General features: G+C 36.9%; 1 protein-coding gene across 4 annotated transcripts in view; it reads right to left on the minus strand.

The window, feature by feature from the left end:
- pde9aa (phosphodiesterase 9aa) overlaps positions 1-17,617 on the minus strand; it is a 28,942-nt gene that overhangs the window by 391 nt on the left and 10,934 nt on the right. For 3 of the 4 annotated variants that reach the window (XM_051905710.1, XM_051905708.1, XM_051905711.1), the window contains exons 7-17: positions 13,809-13,893; positions 10,335-10,395; positions 7,731-7,805; positions 7,466-7,552; positions 7,077-7,181; positions 6,546-6,628; positions 3,971-4,127; positions 3,752-3,865; positions 3,565-3,669; positions 310-438; positions 81-176 (exon numbers count right to left, since the gene is read on the minus strand). In XM_051905710.1, coding sequence (XP_051761670.1) covers positions 81-176; positions 310-438; positions 3,565-3,669; positions 3,752-3,865; positions 3,971-4,127; positions 6,546-6,628; positions 7,077-7,181; positions 7,466-7,552; positions 7,731-7,805; positions 10,335-10,395; positions 13,809-13,893 — 1,097 coding nt within the window. Of the gene's footprint in view, positions 1-80; positions 177-309; positions 439-3,564; positions 3,670-3,751; positions 3,866-3,970; positions 4,128-6,545; positions 6,629-7,076; positions 7,182-7,465; positions 7,553-7,730; positions 7,806-7,911; positions 7,987-10,334; positions 10,396-13,808; positions 13,894-17,617 lie in introns of all 4 variants that reach the window. The other variant, XM_051905709.1, reaches the window with a different exon arrangement.

Raw genomic sequence — 17,617 nt, forward strand, 5'->3', positions numbered from 1 at the left:
AAAAACAGGGATGATAAGATATAAATAGCTAATGCCAGTTTAAAACACACACACACAGAGTAATCATGTTCACTGTTGACCTCATTCATGGCGTCATCTATCTGTTTAAGCTCCTCATATCTGTCCCGGGATTCGCGTAAGGGCTGTACCATTACCTCCTCAATCTGAGGAAACAACTGGAACACATAGAGGACAAACAATATCACAACTAAGTATCTCAGGATGTTTTCACACTTGGTTTGATCTGAGCCGGAGTTTGATTTCAGCCTGCAGGCCTCGCATTGTATTTTCTGGTCCTAACCAATTCACCTTCATCACTGACTCGAACATGGGGATCAGGACAAACTTGATGAAGCCGATCTGAGCAGTGGGCTTAGTCACTTTTTCTCTGTCCATGAAAGGAGCGACTGGTAAACCCTCTGCCTTCTCTCGATCACTCTGTTTGAGAGAGAATAATTCAGATGAAGAAACAAATGGTCTATAAAAGATAATTTTGATGAACATTTTAAAAAGTCTCTTATGCTCATCAAGGCTGCATTTATTTGATCAAAAATACAGCAAAACAAAAACAGTAATATTGTTAAATATTATTACAACTTAAACTGTTTTCTATTTTAATATGTTTTAATGTAATTCAAGTGATCAAAACTGAATTTTCAGCATTATTCAGTCTTCAGTGTCACATGATCCTTCAGAAATCATTCTAATATGCTGATTTACTGCTCAAGAAACATTTCTTATTATCAATGCTTTTGTTGCTCAATATTTGTGTGGAAATTGATACATTTTTCAGGACTTTTATGAATAGAAAGTTCAAATGTATTTATAAATAATTTATATGAAATAAAAATATTAAATATCTTTAGGCCATGTGTCCACCAAAGCATTTTTTTTTTCCCTTGAGGCTAGTGTATTTTTCAATTGTTTACAATGGGAGTGCCGTGTATGAGCGTGATGAGCTGAGCAGTGTTGCGAAGTCTGCGGTTTTCCCGTGGAATTGGGCAACATTTACACTGTTGCCAGGCTCAGATAGCCCCACTGCTTAAAAAAAAAAACACATTAAACACGTCACGACAGTCACAGACCTGTCTCTCTCCAACCATTCATAGTGAAAACACTTGAATGAGTTGTTTTCAACCAGGTATCATCTTTCCTCTCACAGAATAACCAGCTGGACGTCAACCAATCTGGTTTCAAGAATGGCCATTCAACCGAGACGGCATTGCTGTCGGTCACTGAAGCCCTGTGGAAAGCTGATTCCAAATCATCAGTTCTCATTCTCTTGCATCTATCTGCTGCCTTCAACACTGTGAATCATCAGATCCTTCTGTCCACCCTCTCATCACAGGAACTCCACTTCACTGGCTTGAATCCTATCTCACACGTAGGTCTTTCAGGATTGCATGGAGAGGGGAGGTATCCAAAGCACATCAACTGATCACGGGGATTCCTCAGGGTTCAGTGCTTGGACCCGTCCTCTTCTCCATATACACTACATCACTGGGTCCCATCATACAGGCACATGGTTTCTCCTACCATTGCTATGCTGATGACACACAGCTCTACCTTTCATGTCATCCAGATGATCCTACAGTAGCTGCAGGAACCTCAAGCTGTCTGGCAGACATCTCAGCATGGATGAAAGTACATCACCTGCAGCTCAACCTGGCAAAGACTGAGCTTCTGGTCTTCCCTGCCAAACCGACTCTACAGCACGATTTCACCATCCAGCTAGGTACATCATCAATTACCCTATCAAGGTTGGCCAGAAATCTGGGAGTAATCTTTGAGGACCAACTGACCTTCAAAGACCACATTGCAAAGACAGCTCGGTCATGCAGATTTGCACTACACAGCATCAGGACGATCAGGCCTTGTCTAACAAAGCATGCAACACAACTTCTCATCCAGGTCATTTCTAGGCTTGATTACTGCAATGCTCTTCTGGCTGGACTTCCATCATGTGCACCTTGCTGGTGGAATGATCTCCCCACCTTCATCCGGAATGCAGAATCCCTGGCAACATTCAAAAGACAGCTGAAAACTCATCTCTTTCGTGAGCTCTTGCTTTCACTTCCTTTAATCCCTCCCTATTCTAGCTTATGCTACTCTAAGCAATGTCTGAAACTTTGTATTGTGAACACTTATTGTGTTTATTTGCCTCTTCACAATGAATCACTTGCTGTATCCCTCACTTGTAAGTCGCTTTGGATAAAAGCATCTGCAAAATGAATAAATGTAAATTTAGTCCATGGGTTGAAGCGAACCCGTCTGAACATGATTAGGCTAGTTTTGCCCATGATTGGGCGGGTTTTGTTACGCAAACCTGGCAACCCTGGCACGGAGTGTCTATTTCATGCTGAGCATTTTTTTCTGGATGCCAAGAGTTAAAAAATGGTCAACTTTGTGCAAAATGCAGAGCTTATCACTGTCACATTTTAACCAGCCATCCAATCACAATGGAAGAAGGACGGGCCAAATATCACACTGACCAACCGCCACATCCTGCTTATACAACAGCAACAGACGACAACAAGCACAACAAAAGAACAAAATCATTTAAAACAAGTGCCAGAGCAAAAACTTTACATTCTATCGACAGTTTATATTCCGAACCAACTGTGAAATCAGATACAAGTAACACTTACGCAGATATTCCATATCATAGCAACCAAAGCGTCCCAACAGAAAAAAAAAAAAAAAAAAAAACGCTTCGATGGACACACAGCCTGTCTCTTTTGATCAATTTAATGCATCCTTGCTGAATAAAAGTATTTTTTTCTTGCAAAAAATAATAATAATAATTACAAAATAAAGATTTTAAGGTCACACTTTATATTAAGTATCTTTTACTACTATTGCATAAAAAAAATGGATTGGTACAATGTATTTATTGTGTTCATGTTATATTGCAAAACACTTGTGCTGCTATTGAGGTGGGATACAGGCAGAGCTGGGTAGTAATGGATTACATGTAATCTGGATTATGTAATCAGATTCCAAATATCAAGTACTTGTAATTAGAGTAAACTGCTTTTTAAAATACTCGTAATCAGACTAGTTTTTTTTATGGATTACATGATTACATATTATTTACACAATGGCAGTAAGTTGTTCACAATTCATTGATTCTCCTCATTTTTTTATCGTTTATATTTTTTTATAATAAACCTTTTGTAAACAAAAGTAGGTAACACTTTATTTTACAGTGTCATTGTTACATATGTTACATGCAGTTACTATAGTAATAACTATAAATTATGCATAATTACATGCAACTAACCCTAAACCAATCCAAACCCTACAATAACTACATGTAGTTAATTAATATTACTCAGTACTTAAATGTATAATTATAGTGTAACAAAGACACCTTAAAATAAAGTGTAACCCAAAGGTACAATGCAAAAAACAAGTGCATTGTATAAAAGGATTACTTTTATGTAGGTACATAGTAGTTAAAGATACTTAATATAAAGTGGGTCACATACAACATACTGATTTAAAGTAAATGTTTTATTATTATTGTTTTATTGTAGCCTATTGTAATGCTAGCTTATCTACCTGCATGAAGTACTCCTCCAGCAAACAGTCCACCCATGGCTCAGCGACCTCCATCGGCCGGACCTCATTAGAGATGTCACAGCACTTGATCAGCACCATCTTTAGCTGTCAGAGAGATTAATAAGATCATCACAGAATTTTTTTGTAGATGAACAATGATACTGTAAAGTGGGTTAAGAAAGCTCACACAAGTAACATGCTCCTCATTAGCGAAGTCAAAGTTATCCACTTTCTGTTTGAAAGAGTCCAGAATCTCTCCATGTCGGGCCATGTCTGTGGCCAGTATCAGGGTGATGGTTCCCTGTCAGAGATTAAATGACATACCAAATCATTATTAATTGCTCAAAGGCAAATGCATTACCATATGTGTGTGCTGAAAGCTCAGTTTGAAGGCCCCGAGGCACACCTGACGAATCTGTTTGAAGGCTTCAGGATCAAAGTTGGCAAAGATGTTGCAGTCTGGCTGAGAGAATATTTGGAAGGCCACAGCGCAGTGATGGTTCTCCAGAGGAGAGATGTCATTGTACCTCACGGCCAGCTCTGTGCGCGCATTAATCTGATATCTGGAAAAGAGAAAGGATGGTGTTATGTACAGGGTCCAAAAACACTCGATAGGTGCCAAATGCAAACACAAATTATACCTGCATTTGGTGTCCAAGTGGCAGCACATATGTGGAAAATGTGGAACACAATGATTTATATCTTAAAGAGACAGTTCACCCTAAAATAAACGTGTCGTATATTCCATCGCTGCGTCCAAAATCGCGTACTGTCTGAGTAGGTACTACATTTAAATTTGAATTTACTTTGCAACCGTTAAAAAGGTACACTCTATATAGTATGAATGAGTACTAGCAGGGCTTGACATTAACACCGCCAACCCGACAAATGCGGGTGGATTTCAGCAGTGGCGTGTAACACAGTCACTCCTACTAGCCACTTTGGCTGGTTGAATTTTAAATATAATATATACAATTTTCAATTGTAGTCTTTTAAAAAGGCATCTGAAATAATAAACTAAGTGCAATGTAGTGTTGTCAAAAATATTGATTTTTCAATACATATTGATACTGAAATATCTGAAAGGCTTCTCATTACTCATTTTCTGCAGAATAGATCCAATACCAGCTGCTCTTTCTCACTCTCTCAATCTCTCCGACAGCGAGCTGACACACAAACACGCCTCCCCTCACTTGTTTCATTTGCTCTGGATGACTATTGTTGGTGTTACAGGGCTTGAATTTTGGCGTAGGATTGGGCATAATTTTACTCATTTCCACAGATTTTGTGCTCACACCCAAAGTGCGCGCACATAAAGGCGCATCTCAGTACTAAATTGAGTTTTTTCGCTGCTTACTGCGCTTAAACATTCAAATACACACAAAATAATGTCAAAATGACGATCTTGGTGAGTATTCTTGTAAACACAGTCAGTTGTGTTTTAAGTGAACGTAAACAGTTAAGATTAAGAAAGAAAACGCATGTATAACAGGATAATAGTATAATGGGTCCGTGCTTTAGGTCTTAAAGTGACAGCAGCCTAATATACCTGCTGCCAAATTATGAGATAATTTTAAAAATATCTATATTGCAGTCTTTCCCTATGGTATTGATGTCAAAATTGTGGCCAGTGAAAATGCTGAGTGGCTAGTAACTTTGAAAAACCACTAGCCACAGTGGCTGCTGAGCACAAAAGTTAATCTCAAGCCCTGGGTACTAGTATGTATGAATGAAATTTGGACATACTCCATCTGCCATGTTGTTACTGTCATGTGACCTACCAGCATCAAAAATAACTTACATTCACAAATCCTCTCCCGTGGCCTCACGGACAGTAAAGTGTCCATCATGAGCACTTCAGATCTCACTGGTCATCCGGGGACTTTTCGCCTGCTTTTTTTTTTTAAATACTATGTTTTCGGATATACTACTATTTTTCCATAATGTTTTTTTAGCATTCTATATAGTAGGATAGTATTCGATTCGATTCCGTAAGAAAATAAACTGAAATTTAATGTATTAATAAAGTCCTGACCTTGGCTGTTGGTGGTCTGTGCACAGCTGCGCGTTCCTGAGATTCTATTAGCACCGCAGTTCACTCCGACTCACCCAGAAAAAAAACAAGTTTTGAGAAATCAAGATTAATAAAAACATGACATGAATGTCATGTTACGCCTAGAAATTCCAAAAAAAGTATCCGTGTACTTTGTTTAATGAGTTCTTTAATCTCGGGACCAGAACTCTAACTTGTTGTTATGACGAACACAATGGATATATTCACCTCAGAGTAGAAAGTACATGGATTGTATTTTCATGTTTTTATTAATATTGATTTCTCAAAAATTGTTTGCTTTTTCTGGGCGAGTTGGAGTGAACTTCAGCGCTAATAGAGTCTCACAAATGTGCAGCTGTGCACAGAAGACCAACGGCCAAGGTCAGGACTTTCGTTAAATCATTAAATTTTGGTTTGTTTTCACCAAACCATATTGTATGCCCCCAGAACACTTAGAATATACAACATGTGTCACATGGGACCATTCTGCATCTCGCATCTTTTTAAAAAGCATTATGCTGTTCGCTATTCACTTAGCCCTTTAAATTTGAATTTGAATTGATTTATAAATGTTTTTGCTTTATGCTCATCAAGGCAGCATTTATTTGATCAAGTACAGTTTTTTTTTTTTCAAATATGCTGATTTGCTGCTCAAGAAACATTTATTATTATTAATGTTGAAAACAGCTGTGCTGCTTAAGATTTTTGTGTAAACATTTTTTTTCAGTAATCTTTGATGAATATAAAGTTTCAAAGAACAGCAATTATTTGAAATATAAATCTTTGTAACATTATAAATGTCTTTACTGTCACTTTTGATCAATTTAATGCATTCTTGCTGAAGAAAAGTATTAATTTTCATGGCTGGTAAAAATGTTTTAGGACGGTTAAACAAATGTCATTAGTTATAAATGATGGAGGCTCTTACGTGTTGTTGTACCCAGGATGATCCAGGTCGTGACACACAGCTGCTGTCATCAAAATAAGAATATCTACTTGTGTGAACTTTTCCTGAAAAACACAGAACCACAGCAGACTAAGACTGGCAGTGATCAGGATTCATGAGGCCGGGTCTGCACATATATCCCAGCTCTCCTACACTCATAAACTAGAGTAAGTAATTTGCCCTCTAATAGCTCAGCCTGTAATAGCTTGGATAATTAATCCAATGGCCTCTTAAAACACATCCATGGCAACAGCAGCACAGAGAGAAGAGTGAGAGGCTGAAAACATCTTTATAGCAGCAGAATTGCTTTTACACCCCCATACATCACTCATTTATCTTTCAGTCTCTTTCATTCACCTCCTACTTCTCTTTAATCTGCTGCCCGAACTTTCCTGAGCAAAAGAAACAGGTGGCTCTGGAGCATAAAAGATGTCTTCAAAACAGTTAGACAATTACTACAAAAATATATATTATAAGATGCCTGTATAATGTAAAATTACAAATTGTCTATACCTGTAAGTCGCAGAGGTAGATCATGCTGTACATCATCTGAGTGACACAGAAGCAGTGGCGGAAATTATGAAAAGGATTGTTCCTGTAATTGTCATGGATGCAAAGCTGAAAGTGGAAAGAGACAACTTATTTTATTTTATTATTTTCATTATTACACATTATCCAAAGAAGATAACATTTTCTGTAAAGCAACTTTGAAACAATATGTATTGTTGAAAGCTCTATATAAATAAATTATACTTGAATTATATTGTACAAATCCCATAAATGTATATTGAAGGAGCTTTTTTGACCACAAATCACATTTTCTTTGGAAAAAGACATATGAAATAGTACTCCAGATAAAAAGATATAATAATTATAATTGTTCCACTGTATAGTCTTCTTACCAGCCATCTTTTCAGCGTGATGGGGTTAATATTAAAGTCCTTTACCAGCCCGAGGTCATGGTACATATGCTCCAGACAACTCAGCATCTTAAAGCACAAAACACTGATGATAGCATCTTCTGCAGTACAAAAAATATGGCTGTCACAGGTTTGGCATATCAGTCATCTTGACTATGCGTCTATCATACATTGTGTGCATTGTCATTGGTACACCAACTTCTGTGGAATTTCGATACTCTGCATCTTTCATTTGGCCGATCCTCACCTCGTTAGCTTCCCATTGCCACACATCGAAGACCGGCTGCCTCAAAGCTTCTACTGTCTCCTGTGAGAGGTGGTACTACACAAGCCCCACAAACACAAACACAAGCAACAGACACAGAAGAGAGGAAACAGGGGGAGAGAAAAGAGGAGAAAGACAGAACAGTGGAGTGTTAGACTCTTACCTCGTTGGACTCCCACAGCCAGACGTCGAAGGCGGGTTTTCTGAGGGCATCTATGGTTTGCTGGGAGAGCATGTACTGCAGGCGACAGAGCTCCCAGTTAACCCCCGATAACCAACGCCTGGCTGTGGCCATTGCGTACATTATATTCACATCTGTTTACATCATACTTGTTTACCTCAAATAAGAATTCTTTATGTAAATGTAAAGTCTGTCATTACTTACTCACTCTCATGTCATTACAAACCTGTCTGCTCTTTTCTCATGAAACCTCCATATCCTATGGAGCCATGCACATGACATGCGCAAAAAAATATGTATATCGTGGCCATGAATTAACAATTCAGTTCCACGATTTATTAATATGTCAGCATGTTTTACTAATTTGTTCCCTCGTTTTACTAAATCGGGCGCAGGACATAATTCGTTCCCTCGTTTTACTAAATTGTGCGCACAATATAATAATTCGTTCCCTCGTTTTACTAAATCGTGCGCATGACATAATTCCTTCCCTCGTTATACTAAATTGTGCGCACAATATAACAATTCGTTCCCTCGTTTTACTAAATCATGCTCAGGACATAATTCGTTCCCTCGTTTTACTAAATCGTGCGCATGACATAATTCGTTCCCTCGTTTTACTAAATTGTGTGCAATGACATAATAATCCATTCCCTCTTTTTGCTAAGTCGTGCGCATGATATAATTCATTCCCTCGTTTTACTAAATCATGTGCACAATATAATAATTTGTTCCCTCGATTTACTAAATCGTGCTCAGGACATAATTCGTTCCCTCGTTTTACTAAATTGTGCGCATGACACAATTCGTTCCCTCGTTTTACTAAATTGTGTGCACAATATAATAACTCGTTCCCTCGTTTTACTAAATTGTGCGCACAGTATAATAATTCGTTCCCTCGTTTTACTAAATCGTGCGCATGACATAATTCATTCCCTCGTTTTACTAAATTGTGCGCACAATATAATAATTCGTTCCCTCGGTTTACTAAATCGTGCGCATGACATAATTCGTTCCCTCGTTTTACTAAATTGTGCACAATGACATAATAATCCGTTCCCTCTTTTTGCTAAGTCGTGCGCATGATATAATTCGTTCCCTCATTTTACTAAATCATGTGCACAATATAATAATTTGTTCCCTCGATTTACTAAATCATGCTCAGGACATAATTCGTTCCCTCGTTTTACTAAATTGTGCGCATGACATAATTCGTTCCCTCGTTTTACTAAATTGTGCGCATGACATAATTCGTTCCCTCGTTTTACTAAATTGTGCGCACAGTATAATAATTCGTTCCCTCGTTTTACTAAATCGTGCGCATGACATAATTCGTTCCTTCGTTTTACTAAATCGTGCGCATGACATAATTCGTTCCCTCGTTTTACTAAATTGTGCGCACAATATAATAATTCGTTCCCTCGTTTTACTAAATTGTGCGCACAATATAATAATTCGTTCCCTCGGTTTACTAAATCGTGCGCATGACATAATTCGTTCCCTCGTTTTACTAAATTGTGCGCACAATATAATAATTCGTTCCCTCATTTTGCTAAGTCGTGCGCATGATATAATTCGTTCCCTTGTTTTACTAAATCATGTGCACAATATAATAATTCCTTCCCTCGTTTTACTAAATCATGTGCACAAAATAATAATTCATTCCCTTGTGGTCACGTTGTAATTCATTCCCTTGTTTTAGTTAAATCAAAATGAGGTTAGAATTAGTACATGGCCACAATTTACTAAATTGAGGGCACAAATTATTATATTGTGTGCACGATTTAGTAAAATGAGAGAACAAATTCTTAATTCGTAGCCACGATATATATTTTTGCCTGCATGCCATGTGCAGGGCTCCGTAATATCCCAATAATAATGACATTAAAAAACTATAAGTAAATGCGTATAAGATTTGGTGAGATTTCAATAATGACTATATTTACAGTTCTTTGTTTTTGTTGTTGTTGTTGTTATCAAGTCTGCCAGACATAGTCACTATGATAAGAGATATGTGAAGATTCTTGTCAAATTTTAAAACATATTTTAATATTTTCAAAAATATACACTACCATTCAAAAGTTTGGGTTCAGTTAAATTTATTTGCTTTTTGAAAGACGTTAATACCTTTATTTAGCAAGGGTGCATTAAACTGATTAACAGTAAAGACATTTACATTGTTATAAAATATTTATATTTCAAATAAATGCTGTTCTTTTCAACTTCTATTCATCAATGAATCCTGAAAAAATTTATCACTGACAAAAATATTAGGCATATTAGAAATGATTTCTGAAGGATCATGTGACACTGAAGACTGGAGTAATGATGCTGCAAATTCAGCTATATAATATATTTTCTTTTTATATATATTTTTTTATATTTGCTCACATCTGCCATTTTACCTTTGGGTATGAAGGCACATCTCTGCGAGGAGTTAACTTCTTGTTGTCATCTAGGAAACTGCTGTAAAGTTAAAAAAGCAGACAGGGGCTCAGTTGCTTTAGACCAGGGGTGTGTTTCCCAAAAGCATCGTTAGTCAACTATGGTTGTAAGTCCCATTGAACTCTATTGATAGCGATGGAACTTGCGACCATAGTTCGCTTTGGGAACCTCACCCCAGAACGTGCTGTGTTTTTCACTTTTAACAACCATGCCAACATCTCTCAAAGGGAGTATCTTGAGAATATACAGCTGTCTTTGATTCACCTAGAATCTGATCCTTCACTAATAAGAGAGCACGTGAGAGCCATGTCAGCTCATTAAGACTCAAAAGGGAATAGGCATGATCCCGTCTGTTAGTAACAAGAGCTGACTAAGACAACTCCTGGGCTGCTTCTTAATTCTCCTTTCATTAAAGTTAGCAGTATGGACAGTGCTATGAATAGCCTGCTATAGATATACACCCTCGTGAACAAGTACACTTTAGGATACTTTTAAAAAGAGCATATGTTAATATGGTAATAATATAGTGTAAAGTTTTCAGACACTTAATTGCATGTTAATTGCAATTGAATGAAAACATATTATGGTTTAAATTTATATTAAATGCAATTAGCTAAACTCTGACACATTTAAGTAATTTCTGTGGAAATTTGTATGTCATACTTTTAAATGTATTTGTAATTACACATTTGTAATGATGAAGTTTCAATTTATTACATTTAAAATATGTTTGATTCACTTTAGTGTTATATTGAATTACAAACTACAGTTAAAATTATAATCAAGTTCTTTACATGTGCTTTAGTATGTTAGTATGTTACTCTGTACTTTAGTATTTAGAGCACAACACAAGATTATTAAAACATTATTTAATTAAGTACTTCAAAGTAATTGACATTATTACAAAGTGCACTTGTTAAAAGTATGTTAAGAAACAGTCATGAAAGTGTACTCTCTTAAAGTACACTTAAAGTGCCTGTTATGTAATTAATATTATATTATCTGCAATATTTAAAAATATATTTTTAAGATTTGAAGTGCACATTCAATACAATTTAGAGCACTTCTTTTTTATAAGCAATGAATTTGGTCCACTTCAACATAAAATCAAAACTGACCGTATTTTTTTAAAGGGGTCATGAACTGAGAAATCAAATTTTTTGATATATAAGAGGTCCTGTAACTTTCAGAACTGAAAACTTCTTTGTTAGTCCAAAAACAGCTTTTAATGTTAACAAGCCCTGCGAACGACTCGTCCTGGAATGTGCCTATATGACGTAATAGATAGTTGAAACACCGCCTCTGCAGAAGAAAATCAACACCCACTTCACCATTGCAACTTTGGCCCCACCCACTGACGTTAGTGAGATGAGGAAGAGAGAAGAGCACAGGATCACTCACTGGACTAAAAATAAACCTTCCACATTGTACTTGGTTATTTTATTTATTTTCAACAATGTGAATGTCTCAGTTGGGAATTATTTATTTTTTATGTGGTACATTTCACTGTGGATTCTTTGGTAAATCAGTCACAATTTTGGATGAGGCTTTGCAAACAGACGTTTACGATATGGACTCGACAGTAATGCGACAACATGTAAGTAACTGTGTTAATTCTAATGCCTGATCTGTGACTAGTGATTTCCGATATGTAATGATTCATCAAGGGCCTGTTTACACCTGGTCACCGATCGCGAAAACACCAGGTCTAAATGCCCTTCAAAACGCATTTGAGATGGATTTAAATCCGATCGCTCAAATCACTTCAGGAGGTGGTCTGGGACGCATTCCAGAAGAAACTGGACAAATCTAAATGCATCTGGTTGTTGAAACCACATATGTAAATTTTACTCCTCCCAAAAATGCTAAAAAATAAACGTGCGAGAGCATGTTATAGGCTAAATAACGTGTTAAAGCCAGATTTGCCGTCGCTACTGCATCATGCATCACCGCATATGAGCAGTTGAGTATCTCTTCAGCAAGCAGACGCACAAACTGCCACTAATGAAAGTGAAAGTAAGTCGCAGACGCTCAAAACACAATTATCTTCATTAAAAGTAATGAGACTAAATGATCTACCAGTGCTGTTGCGGCGCTCTCTCCCATTGCGGTCTTTGATTTTGAAATTAGCTTTTGATCAATAAAATACAGCTCATATCTGTTGCTTTTGGTGATGTGAACTCTATTAAATCTGCATATAGCGCAGGAATTAAAGATCGGATTTATATCCGTTTTGTGGAGACACATTTATGTGGCCAAGTGTAAATGGAATTGTTTTGATAAATCAGATAACTATCCGATCAGAGAAAACGCATGAAAAGACTAGGTGTAAACAGGCCCTAAGTGACTAAATCAAACCAGAGACTAAACGGTCAACTTCACATTTTTTCTCTTAGTAGGATGAAAATAATCTGTTATTTAAGCGATCAAAGAACGCTCCCTTTGCAATCGCTGGAGCTGTCAATCAAACAGCGCGAGTTTATCGGTGACTGAGTTCTGGACACACTCCAAAACTCCCGTAATAATCAACGAATCTCTTATTTACAGCGTATTTGCACTGTTAGTTATGAAAGCATTCGTTAGTGTGCATAAATTGAGTTGCAATGATGCATTTGTGTGCTGAACAACATGTCTGTGATCGGCTACATGCTCATCACTGCAACCTTGCATGCCACGATCTAAATATAATGCCATAGATCTAAATATAATCAACACTTTACATGATTAGTTAACCTTGAGAGCTGTAATAGTAAAAACGTGCTAAAATTTTCGAGAGAGTTAAACATGTAAAACTTGGCAAATCTCACAGCAGACAAGCCCCTTAAAACAGAGCGTTCAAATCAGAGGGCTAAAATCAGGGTAGGAAAATTGCATTTTATTTCTAAATTATGACAATTTTTGATGTAAAAATCATACTAGCAGTGTAAGTGCACCACAGAAAACATTCTAAAACAATAAAACAATGCAGTTCATGACCCCTTTAATGCATGTTCCTGGTCTTATTGTGCACCATTTATGAAGAAAATTATTTCATGCTTGGCTGATATCTTTTCACCGTCACCCTTCCAACCACCCGATTTCATTTCGTCACGATCATTTCAATTCCTGAAAGTCCAGTCTCAACCTACATTTTTTTCTTATTAAATATCCTATTTTACTTACAACATCAAATTACAGATGTAGTTTCTATTGTCTTTGAAATATGGTTTAAGTGTACTACTGAAAGTACTGACAAGCATTTATGTTAAACTAAAATATACTTTAATGTCAATCACTTGTATGTCATTTTTTTAAATACATTTATAATTACACATTTGTAATGAAGTACGATTTAGTTACAAAGCACAACTAATATTTCTGTTTAATCCGAGCGTTTCAGTTCAGTTCAGAAATGACGTGTAATCATCTCCAGAAAAAGGAGTAAGGTCACTAACCTATTGTTCCTGGAGGCCATCTCCTCCCGCAGCTTCTTGATGTCACTGCGACATTTCTCGATCTCCACCACCTTCATTCCTTCCACTGAAGAGACAGAGGAAAATTATGGTTTTACATATTTAAAGTGAGCCAAACAGAGAAAATATGGAAATGAGCTAGTGAACATGGTCATGGCCTGCACGGCAGGGCTTTTCCTACATATACACAGACGGCTGAGACATAAAAAGGGCTTCTGACACCTGTCACTGTCTGGCACGTTTCCCTCCATTGTCCAAAATAATGCCGCTGGTCTAGAGTACAAGCAGTTCACCTTTGCCATCTATTTGACAGCTGTTTTTATTTACTCATCACAACCTTGGTTTGAGAATGAGCATACATGCCACACAACATGTTGGCATCTGTCTAATTTGGTTGCTTCTACCAATTTGCAGCAAAAGTACTGTACAGTTTGATTAGATGCACGACCTCTGGACTTACATTGTATAATTTAATTAGTGTAATCATACACATCATATAATCTCTGGACTTCCTGCTACTATTCTGTTTATAGAAAGCGCACAGTAATAAATCACCTCAAATTATATGAGGCCGGTGAAGTGTTCAAACTGATGAAGAGGTCAGGGTCCATCGCCTTGGTGACTCATTACATCATGGCTGTATTTGGATTTCTATGGACACACAGCTGTGCTGCAATGGAATGAGTCCTGGTCTCTGGTGATGTTACATGGAGCATCATTACTGAAACAACTAGTGCGCAAAGACCGTCACGGTCAAAGATGATGCACTGTGCTCTTTTGTTTTGAATCATTGTTCAACATGGGTACATATTCCACAATAGAGTGGTGAGGGATGACATATTTTTTGTAGTTAGCACTTCCAGTTCCATTGTCCTGATGTCAATGGGTTTTTTGAAAGGGTTTTTGCCTGTAATAATGTCTATGGTGAACACAAGCTCAATATATTTTCACTATTTATTCTACGACATAAAATACATAATTGATCCCCTCTTGTGATTTTTTTTTTTTAAGCTTTTATTTGTCTTGTAAAAAGTGGTTACTAACAAGTGGCTAAATGGGACTACAGAGCTTGTCGAGGACATTGAACTGGTAAACTCATCTACTCATCTACACTTTCACAACCTCGTTGTGTTTATAATCATGCTCAACTTTCAGGGAAAATGTTTTTAAACAAAGACTGAAAGAGTTGTTGGAAGCTAAATGATGGTGATGTTGAAGTCATGCGATCATGGTGTAGTTTGTTTATTACCTACATTTAGCTTTTGACTTTGTAATTATGCTTCAAAATTCATAAAAGTTGTGATCATTTGTAAAGATTATCACAATGAACAAACCGTGTACGAATCATAAGCTTTTGTTAGTCACACACCTTATTTCCTGCAATAATCCAAAAGCCAATTGAAAAATCCTGTTGTTTTTTTGTCGAGGGAACCAGTGTGCAGCTGTCACATCCGCCAGCTGGAGTGCCCTTAATCTCCACCAGAGGGCACTCCTCCCATCTCTTTTGCTTTCCCATCATGAACTACACTTCCTATAACCCTTTGTCTGAAGTTATGCTTCATTACATTCAGATGTGTCTCATTAGCCTTGTTAACCCTGCCTATATAAGCCCTGTGTTTTCTGTCAGTCTTTGCAAAGTCTTGTATGTTGTTACACTGCATTTCTGAGTTATCCTGGTTTCCCTTTTTTTTTTTTTGTGTGTGTGTGTGTGACGATTCTCTGCCCGTATTCTGGATTACCCTTTTTGCCTGTCTTTTCTGCTTATTTCAGTTGTTTGCCCGTGTGTTTGACCCTTTGCTCGATATATGGATTACGATTCTGGATTGTCCCAATAAAGCTGTATTTGGATCTTCAACCCAAGTCTCAGAGCAGTCTGTAACCAATGCTAAATTCCGGGCTGACCTACAAAAATATGTCATTACTGCAGCAGTCTATTGGATTACAGGTCAAAAACCTTATTGTAGCTCAAACAGTAGCATGGCGCTACCAACACCAATGAGCAAGAACTGATATAACGTATACCTTGAATACAATGCAAGTCACTTTGGATAAAAGCATCTGCCAAATGAAAATGTAACATTTTTTTCAATGTTAAAGTACTTTCTCCTGTCCCAGCACAATGTACAGACACTCTACATTTGTAGAAATGTTAATCGTGCATTATTGAAACAGCGCTGTTTGATTGATCACTTCATTCAGCCCAACACAGCAACACTGACTTAATCAATGGCGTGAGTTTGTAGCTGTTTTACTAACCAGTGGTAGCGTTTAAAAACAATCAGCATTGTTGCAATTCAGTTTAGTGATGCTATTAGCAAATTAGCTCCTTCACTCCTTCCTCTAGATTTAAATCTAGCACAGGCAGCAAAATATAACATCTGAAAGAAAGAAAAGGAAAACTGGGGGGGAAAAAATAGCTCCACTTGCTTTGTACAGAAATGCATGGAGACATGCAAATGTTTAAACAAATTTGAACTCATGACAGGGAGTATGTTTGCTTTTCATGTGCTGGACAATACTGCCGCTTGTAATCAGGAAATAATTAAATTAAAAAAGAATGCATTAAATTAATCAAAAGTGAGAGTAAAGACATTTATACTGTTTTCAGCATTGATAAAAATCAGAAATGTTTCTTGAGGATCAAATCAGCATAAAAATCTTCATTCATTTAAAAATCTTACGACCCCAAACCTTTGAATGGTGGTATATTAATATGGATGTCATCATAAAATCAATACAACGATCAACTCAAGTAATTTTATGAAAATCTTTTTGTTTAGAAAAATAAGCGTCCTTGCACCTAAGGGTGCTTATAGGAACAAAAGGAGCAAACAAACAGTTAGCTGAATAACAAACTGTGACCTGGTTTTATATGTTAATTTACAGGCTCTGTTGATAGTCTAATGGTACACGGCTCTCTGCACGTGACACTTCAGCTGGGTACAGAGCCTTCTAAAATTTACAGTGTGAAAGGCTAATGAATAACTTTCCTTTCCAAATACAGTTGTAAAGAAACTAGAAGTGCCTTGTAAATGTGAGATATGCGAGTGACCAAAAATATAAAATTAAATCTACACCAAATAATATAAAGTAATAAATATTGTCCACATATAATCTTATCAAAGTGACTAAATAGAACTAAGCAAATGATTGGGCTGGAAACAGAAGAAGTAACCTATGAGCTGGAGAGGTCCCATAATATCCATACAGTGCTATCACAATTATTAGCCTTCTTCAAGGCTTTAACCCCAGGTCACTCACTTTGGATGAAAAGAGTTTGCCACAAAAGTAAGTGTAGTGTAATGAAAACTTCAGATGAGCTAGAGATACAAAACACATTAACAGAAAATCCAAGAGATGGATCTCATGAAACCTGTAAAGAACATGTCCATCAGGCATCAAATTTGAAATGAGCTCATTTTGTGCATAAAACTGTAAAATTTCCCAGTTTAAACATTTGTTATGTTATCTATGTTCTATTGTGAATAAAATATTGGCTCATGTGATTTGAAAGTCTTTTAGTTTTCATTTTATTCAAATTTAAAAAACGTCCCAACATTTCCGGAACTCGGGTTGTAAACGGTCGTGAAGTTAGTTTCAATCCTACGGAGCCCCGGACATGACATGCAGGAAAAAAAATAGTAGGCTAAATCGTGCGCACGTTTTACTAATTCGTTCCCTCGATATACTAAAACGTGCGCACGATTTACTATTCCGTTCCCTCGATTTTTATAAATCATGCGCATGATTTATAAATCGAGGGAACAAAATAGTAAATCGTGTGCACGTTT

This window comes from Ctenopharyngodon idella, chromosome 9, assembly GCF_019924925.1.
Source record: "Ctenopharyngodon idella isolate HZGC_01 chromosome 9, HZGC01, whole genome shotgun sequence".
In the NCBI taxonomy this organism is placed as follows: domain Eukaryota; kingdom Metazoa; phylum Chordata; class Actinopteri; order Cypriniformes; family Xenocyprididae; genus Ctenopharyngodon; species Ctenopharyngodon idella.